Consider the following 8,959-nt stretch of genomic DNA (forward strand, 5'->3'; position numbering starts at 1 on the left):
TATATATTAGTATATATATATATAACTGAGCACTTAGGCTTTGCTTAAGCGTTAGTGGTACTTTTGTAAAACCGTCGAAGTTCGCTCACAGATACATTAAGGGACACCCCGTGGCATTCTATGCTAGGAAGGACTTAGGACTCCTACATCAATTTCGAACAGCCGTTGCTGAATGGACGCTTTTTGAGTATCCGGTGGCAGCCACTAGAGCATTCATTGTCCGAAAAATCAGATGCCTGGTGATAAAAAAAACAAATCTGACTATTACGACATCACTAGTATGTTCACAGTTATTTCTGGTGCTGTTGTGGTTATTGTTATCGTCACCATGTTTTTCCAGTTCAATTTCCGTTGCCGTAATTTGAACGATTTGTGGCGCCACAACAGTGCTGCCATACATTGTGCCGCGGTACGCTGATATACTTCGGCCCGGCTGTACTTCGACTAGCGTAGCCATCTCTCGCTTGTTTGGTTGGGTCGAGCACTATTTACGGTTTGTGAAGAGTGGGTCGCCCACGTACACCGATATATACGAGGCCTGCTTCGACGGGTTTTATTTCGGAGCCGATGAAGATGCCCCAGGTCAAAACGAGCTCATCTGAAAACATTGACCCTACTACGCGCGGCAATGCGCTTAGAACTAAAAATATCAATGGCACCACTATTGATGCTGTTACCTTAAGAACTAACTATCTTGGGAAAGTAAAACGTCGTCCTTTTGCAAATATCACCTTGGCAAACGGAGTATTAGGATTAAATAAGCGCAGTTTTACGATGCCTATGCGAAACGGTTCAACAAGTGACAAACGTCTTGCCCCAGTTGACAGCACAAATCAACTGAAGCAGCACGTAAAATGCAACGTAAAAACCGAGTATAGAGAGGGTAAATCGAAATGCGTGCTGACGGCGTCCTCTGTTTCCTTAAAAAGTTCGCGTAAGTCGTTCAAAAACCACGACATGTTAAGCATCGCACCTGTGTTTCAGTGTGGAGAATGTGGGGACATTGTTGATGATCTTCATTCCCATAGGCGATTATGGTGCCATCGCAACATATCGACAGCAGTGTTTCAGGCGCCTTCCTTGTGTGAGCATCAGACTGAGCCATTACCCATTGTGTCCTTCGGGAATGCAATAGCACCACCTGTTGAACATTTTCATAAGGATAAACAGATATCATCTGATGTGAAACAGCAATGCAACACGTCGCACATCACGATGCGGCATCCATTGATGCCGCCGACGAATATCGGTTCGGCGCACAGTTCTGTGAAATTGTCAGTAGTTCGAAATGTTTCGGGCACAAATTGCTGTTTTCCCTGGGCCTTTGACGAACCTAATCGTAATGATAGCTCTCGCAAAGTAACCGTGTGTCCTGTATGCGGTTGCAGTATGCGCGTACAGCACGCAAGCCAGCACATGCTTATCATGCATGGAAGAAACGTCAGCATCTAACGACAAAACTGTTAATAATAGTAATAGTCAGTGACAATACGAAGTAATGCGGCTTGAGTTACTATATTGCTATAAGCAATCTTTACATTGTTGTTACAAACTTTTTACAGTTGCCGTTGCCAGTACAGTTATCGCGTTGCGGTTTTCCCAACGGTTGTTATATATTATAGAGTTATAGCCTTTACGAATGCAACACAAATGCAGATCGAGTCTTCAGGTCTTGTGCTCGCCGAAGAACAATCTTTCTAATGTTGTATATGTTCGAAATCAGGATTATAGCTTTATTTAGGCAAACCTAACTCACCTCAATCACAAATGCATCGACATGATATTAATGAGGTTAAGTAATTGAAGTAACTTTTATGATACCAATTTAATTCGACTGAGTGAAAACTTACTTTTTGTAGCATTTTTTATTACTAACTATAATAAATATATATTCCAAATGCATATACACATTGTGTGCTGAATAAAACTTCGATATAGTTTCAGCTTGCAAGGCCAATTGTGCAGCAGTAAAGCGAGATATTTTCAAACGCTTTTTGACCTGTGCGAGCGGCATTATTTCATCATACAGCGGCATTCTACATGTCGATAAAGACATTGGCAGCCGTTTTAGAGTGCTGACAATATATTCATCACTATTTTGTGGCATCGCTTCTTGCGACGATAACAGCGGCTACTGTTTGGGCGTGCTTTTGATGCACTTTCGTTGCTGTTCCAGTTATGAGCGGATCCTGTTGCCTCGTATTAGTGATTTTTTCACGGAGATTTGGGAACTATGGGGTTGAGGTTTGCCAAATGAGCAGGCCATGGCAGCACCAGAACGTCATTGGCAGCTATAGTCCAAAGGTACTCCAAACTCTGTGACAAGACAGTCCATCGTGCATGATGATGTACTCACCGTCAAAAAATCATTCTTGTATCTAAAACTAAGAACTATCCTACTGCTCTGGTATTCATTTTGCGAAGACGGATGTATGATTTTCGGCATGATGCACTTCTTTCTTTTCAAAATCGTTCGCTAAGACGTCTGATAATATAATGGGCATTTTTTTTCAATAATTTTAAAACGAGAATAGTTTAAACAATCCAATTTTTAACCGGGTTTGTCCAGTGCTCGATTTATTTGTGCATTCAACTCATGTTTCTTGGCAAGTCCACAGCCTTTATATCGTCGCAGAAGCGGGAAGTTCACGGTATTTTTCTTTTACTTCGAAAAACATTATACTACGTAAATTTATCTTTTTGAAGTTCCTAAGCATTCACACGATCCTTAGCAGAGCATGTTTTACGATTCTTGGTATCGACTTTACAGGATGACAGCGGAAGGTGTTTCCCCAGCTCTCTCGCAACGTTGGAGATTGCATGCAACGAAACATGAAATATTTTAACCGTTTCGTATATTGTACAATTGTTTCGACGAAGCCATCTATTAATCAGTGATTTCTATTCCTCAGTGACATCTGTTGATTTTCCCCATTTCGATACTGTTCGCACAGAAAAACGCGAAATTACCAAAAGACATTCAAACTAGTCTAGCCCATTGAACCGCCATCATCCAGTTATTCTGAATCAATAACAATCATTTTAGGCGGTGAGATAGAGCTCGCTAATACGATAGTGAAGACTGGGTTCGCTGAAATCTGGCTACAGCAAACTGTCATGTTTGTAGTTACTGAAATACAACTGTAAGTTTCACATAACACGTCGTTTATTAGCGGTTAAGCGATAAAGATCGATATGTAGGGTATCAGCATAACGCCGCTTTCATAGGCCTAAAACCCTGTGAAAGTACCTTGCGCTAACGCTGCGCAGTTGGCCTTAAGGTTGACTGAGCACCGACTATATATATACTTTCGTGTAGTATTTATTGTCGTTATTGAAACCTTCGTGTATACCTGTAAGTATCGGTTTCAAATGCAACAAGTTGTGCCTTTAGCATATATGGACGAAAAGTGAAAGTGTGAAAAATCCTTTTTTTTTGTGTAAAACCTAATGTTTTCTAACATTTTACTTTCTCTACATAGCATATGCATATCTGTGCTCCCTAAACCTTTCTTCCTTTTCTAAACACATCTTAATGCTAGAATGTCCGATCAAGAAGTGATACTTGATATTTGGAATAACTTGATGACATGCACATGATAGCGTCCGATCTTTGCGTGGTGTCACGTTCGATGTCTAGTTACTTGTACGTTTATGCTGTTCCTACGTAATTGCTATGAAGTATGTAACAAAATAAATGCCATAAAGGGCATTTATTTTGCATACTAAATAACTATATGAACGCAACATTGTTAGGTATGCAACAGCGTTGGTTTTTTCTTGATTGCCATCGAACGGGAGCAATCTACAGGCAGGGCGCCCATGATTTAAAGGCCATTACGTTTCGTACGTGATATTGATAAAATAATACTGATACGCGTTGAATGACAATTACCAGTGCTGTTATCTGAGACTGTGTTGACTGTCCAACACAGTTTTAATTCAAATCCATAAACAGGCAACTTTTGGTGAGCTGTTGCTCACTGAAAATGTAGGCTGCGATATGAGTGGCGCTAATACATTGTGGCGTAGGAACCTAAATAGGGCTTCTTTGTTGACCAGGAACTATTTACATACACAGGAAAAGAATTTCGTCGTTTGAAATTATGTAGTCAATTCTGTAATACATCTACTACTACTACTACTAATAGTATTATAATTTTTATCATCAGTGCATGTCCACGCTCCATGTCTAATGTTGTGTCGACCGTTACAGAATGTTGTTCTGGGGCCAGATGGAGGTTCTGTACGCGGTAGGCGCGTGTCTGGCTCTCCACGTGGCGTTCCTACTGTGCCGGGTCCTGTTGGGGGCACTGCGAACCCCCGACCGAGCGACTTCAGTTGTCTACGTAAAGCGACCGCGGCAACAACTCCACATCCAGAGAATTCATACCCCAGCAACCGTCTTCGAGATACGCGATCTTGGAAATCATTGTGTCGATATTGACATTCGTACACACGTAATCAACTGTGAACTTAAAGCTTATTGGGGTGTGAGCATTAAGGTAGGCTATAGGTTTGGTTGATTAATATTTAACAGACAACGTCAAATATGAAATTATAAGTTACTTTGTTTTTAAGCCTGGCAGAAAGATTCAATCAAAATTCTATCAGGAATGGATCTCAATATTTGCCTGCAGGAACTTAATGGTACCCGCTGAGCAAAAATACCGTAGTGTAGTTTATTCTCCTGCTTCGATGATATCTATTTCGTTCACTTAGGACTTTCCTTGGAACGAGCAACTGCCACACGAATACGACGAGTCCCACACTATCCCGGAGATCGGGCGTCGCCGCCTCCGGCTAGAAGTGAAAGACTGCGAACTCGGTGACCAGCCCCGGACACGTTACCATCTCGTTACCGTTATAACTGCACCGGATGCCGACACGGCTCTCTATTCAATCTACCATCTATACGGATGTAGTCTTAAGACAAGCGTTCTTCAGCAGTATCTCAAGTCGGACGGTGGGCGTCTGCTAGCCGTACGCACCCTGTTCGATGAGCCTCGTTGTGTCATCTGCATGGATCAGCCAGCAACACATACACTCCTGCCGTGCCGACATGCGTGCGTCTGCCATGAATGTTTCGGGCACATCGAGGATCGCTGCCCGATGTGTCGTATGTTTGTTGAAACTTTCTTCGTTACCACAGAGCCAAGCTGTCGTAACGGTGGCGATGGGCAACAACAGAATCAGCACGTAGAGCCAAGTCATCATTCTCATCAGAACCATCCGCAGCATTTCGTAGACGAACGACAGCTTATTGAAGGCAACAACAATTGTCGGCAACGTTGAGTGAAGATCACAAAAAAATGTGTCTATTTATCAAACAGGTTTATTTGCGCCAACGGATGCGCTGACGATGCTCCGAAAGCCTACAACGAGCACAGCATATAAGAGACTATACGGGTGTGATGGCTATGACACATTTAAGACATTGTTTCAGCTTAGGCCTTCTCTATGCATCGCAAAGACGACAGACTGATATCGAGTAAGTGGAAAATTCATTAAGTGGAGAAAATGTACATGAAAATTTTAATCTACTAAAGAAGGGCGATAGACGGAGTCAGAGATACAGAAATTATCGATCGATTGCCACGCGGAAGATAGCATTCATTGAGCAGCCAATTGCCACGCAGAAGAAGATAGCATTCATTGAGCAGCCACAACGATAAGTCAATGAAAATTGATAAATAATAGATTGTATAAATACAAAATGAATGTACACATCCGATTTCTAGAGCGATGATTGTGTATTAGTTATTAAGTATAATATTTGAGTTATTCATTTCGCTCGTTTGTAATCGTGCTAGCCCACGCATTTCTATTTAAGTATTTATTTAGCACGATTTGACGATTAGGTAGCTTAAACAGTGGGGAGTAGACCACTCTATGTTAAATTTGTTATTAAAAACTTCATAAAATTTCGAATTTTAGTCATTAGAGCTTCACGGTTCGAAAGCGCAATTATTTTACAAGTAATTTCGTTTTCTGATTAGTTGTTTTTATCACTCTCTGATCACCAGAGGAATGAGTTCATTTAAAAAAATCTGTGCTACACAACGTAAAGCCGATTACTACGAAATAGACACATTTTGCAAACAAAATGGCTAAGTAAGTCATACAGTTCTTATAGGCCTACAAGAACAAGAGCTGCGACAGCGTAGCATTATCTACGTCGTTTAGAAGAGCTGTCGTATGTAATTATACATCTAGACGACATGGAACGACGGTTTGAATATCGGTCCAAGTTCGAGCGCTCTCTGTCGACCAACGTGTCGCCACTTCCACTGACGGTGGCGCCGCGGAATGTGCGATTGAAAATGTTTTATCAACACCTATTTGTAGTTGTTGTTGAATATAATTACACTGATAATATATAATAATTATGAATAACATTGTTGCTATAAACGCGGTGAGATAGATAAAATAATTGATGAACATGATGGCAGCGAACAGTTGAGATAGAAGAATAACGATTGATCACTCATCTAGGCTAAGAGCTCCAGCATAATTATAACCCATGGGTACAATGTAAAACGTGCCTACAAAAAAAGATACACATGGAAATGTCACGTTACACGGAAACAAGAAGGTAACAACGAAATGTTTGCGAGGGGAGTGTATAAACGGCTGATTAAAAATGGAAAATGTCGTATTTGGTGTTCATCTTATCGTGTCCATTAAACCGGAGATTTTTGATCACAGCTAGTGAAAGGTACCTTATGTTGTTTAATGAAAAATTTTCAGATTTTTTGAATAATATCACGTTTTTCGATATGTTTCATTAGTTATGCTAAGCGGTGTGCGTAAGCTGCTTTTCGAGAAGTAAATATATGCCGTGTATGCGAAAACGAAAGGGAAGGAGGCAATGAACAGGAAACTTATTTCTCTGCATGTAAACGCAAAAATATCTACAGCAAACGCCATACATATATATATTATTCTCATACGCGGTGGTGATAGCGTGAGTGTATTTGCGTTAGTGTGCGTATGTATAAATGCTTGCCTTCGTCCTAAGGCTTCAGTAAATGAGGTGACGAAAAAAAATTTAATCCTATGTGCAATGTTGGAATCAGACGAGAGACTAAAAAAAGATTGAGAAAAAATATAGGGAAAAATATACGTGGAACTATAAACGACTGCGAAAGCAAACAGGTTATGAGGATGAAAAATGGTCATAATAAGCAGGGAAGTTGATTTACTTGTAACAGCCAGCTAGGCAATGCTGTAGTGTAGCACTAAGTATACAGGGCCATCAGAAAGAAGGCTGAGACATGTAGCAGAGCGGTTACAGGGCGGAATCTGAAAAGGTAGGAACGAAGAGACCCATAAGCAAAGAGCATGAAGTAAGTAGGTACTGAGTGAGGTGAAAGTTTGTAAAGTAAATGCACCGAAGAGAGGGTAGAATATTAAATGCCAAGTGCAAAACATTTATGTAGTGTGCAATTTACTGTAAATTAAAATACGCGCCTTAATGTGACAATAATATACTTTTTATTATAATTAGTTATACTTCTATGTTCTATGACGGAATCTATTTTTGGCAGAAGCGTTCAAACTTGTGTGTATATCCAATACTTTTCGAGTTTGACAATAGTATGATATTGTAACAGGATGCACACGATTGACGCTGAAGTGCCAATTCTAAAATTATTGTAAGTACAAATTAAAAAATATTTTAAACCCCCAATATCTTGTACGATTCTGTTCCACTTGTATGTGTTATTTGTGTATTGAAAATGTATATATGTAATTATATATATACGTGTGTGTGTGTGTGTGTGCAGAAATGTATTAGGAGCCTGTATGCACTATTCCCGTCTGGTGTATCCCCTCGGTCTGCATGTTTTCTTTAACAGAGCCTTTTTTGTGCCTAATGCATGAATAAAGGAATGAAATGTTGTACATGTTATTAGCGTCAGATATCTTTCGTTTTGCCTCTCTTTACCGCGTTCAATTCTACCTATTATACAAAATCTTAATGTGCGACCGTTCATCCATACAGCCAAGTGCACACACATCGACGTATAGTTAGTGACAGCTTATGGTTTTCGCTATTACACAACAATTGTTTTTGCTTATTAGCTATTGTTATAACAATTTGTATCTAGTCTAATACAGGTCGCAGAGTCACCGTTGTCTATCATGATACGCTCACGTTCATTCAAACTCCGTTATGATGTTTGCGGACGTTCAGCATAAGGGCCCAGTTGGGCGGATATCCTTACTTGAGTGACCCAGACGACCGGGTGCCTTCAGTTAACGAGAACCAATTCATGTTTTCAATTGCTGACACGATATTACAAACAAAACCACCTAATGTTCCATTTTTTCGCTGGTTTGGTCGCTCTGTCCTGCTGTAGGCTGCGCTGAGGAATTTTCACTTTGCGGTCCGGAGCCTGGCTGTTGGCCGGGTTGCTGAGTTCCTTGAGGACCACCCGGCTGTTGACCGGGCCCCTGCGGTTGGCCTGGATGTGGGGGCGGCATGCCAGGGTGCTGTTGAATCCCAGGATGCGCGTGCAACATGCCTGGATGGGGCCCCATGCCAGGGTGGCCGCTGGGCATAGGGTAACTTCCGGGATAACCTTGATGCATCATCGGAGGTCCCCCCGGATGATGACCGTATTGGGGGTGCGGAGCCATGCCAGGGTGAGGGGCATAGTTAGGCTGCATGCTGGGATGGCCCTGGTGATAGGGAGACGGCAGCCCAGGATGAGGGCCTGGGGGCATATTAGGATGGCCCTGTATATGTGGCGGCATACCCGGAGGCAAACCTGGATGAGGTTGTACGTGAGATTGCGTGGGGACGCACGAAGTCATTATAGGATGACTGGTTACGTGGCTTACAGGCGGACCTGTTGAAACGGGAAGACTGACAGACACCGGAGGTACTTGACCTGGAGTAATTCCGTGACCTGGTGGTGGATATGGACACGAATGGCTTGGTGCCCCTGGG

General features: G+C 41.7%; 1 protein-coding gene across 6 annotated transcripts in view; it reads left to right on the forward strand.

Annotated features, from left to right (window-relative positions):
• Positions 1-6,711, forward strand: part of LOC147757047 (cell growth regulator with RING finger domain protein 1-like) — an 8,679-nt gene extending 1,968 nt beyond the window's left edge. For 3 of the 6 annotated variants that reach the window (XM_086985633.1, XM_086985631.1, XM_086985632.1), the window contains 2 exons: positions 4,217-4,505; positions 4,723-6,711. In XM_086985633.1, the coding sequence (XP_086841759.1) occupies positions 4,218-4,505; positions 4,723-5,295 (861 nt within the window). In that variant the 5' untranslated portion in view covers position 4,217 and the 3' untranslated portion in view covers positions 5,296-6,711. Of the gene's footprint in view, positions 1-197; positions 1,085-1,110; positions 1,275-2,770; positions 3,144-4,216; positions 4,506-4,722 lie in introns of those variants that run through there. The other 3 variants (XM_086985630.1, XM_086985629.1, XM_086985628.1) reach the window with 3 other exon arrangements.
• The last annotated feature ends 2,248 nt before the right edge of the window (positions 6,712-8,959 follow it).

Source organism: Varroa destructor, unplaced genomic scaffold, assembly GCF_002443255.2.
Source record: "Varroa destructor unplaced genomic scaffold, Vdes_3.0 BEIS01000003.1, whole genome shotgun sequence".
Lineage (NCBI taxonomy): Eukaryota > Metazoa > Arthropoda > Arachnida > Mesostigmata > Varroidae > Varroa > Varroa destructor.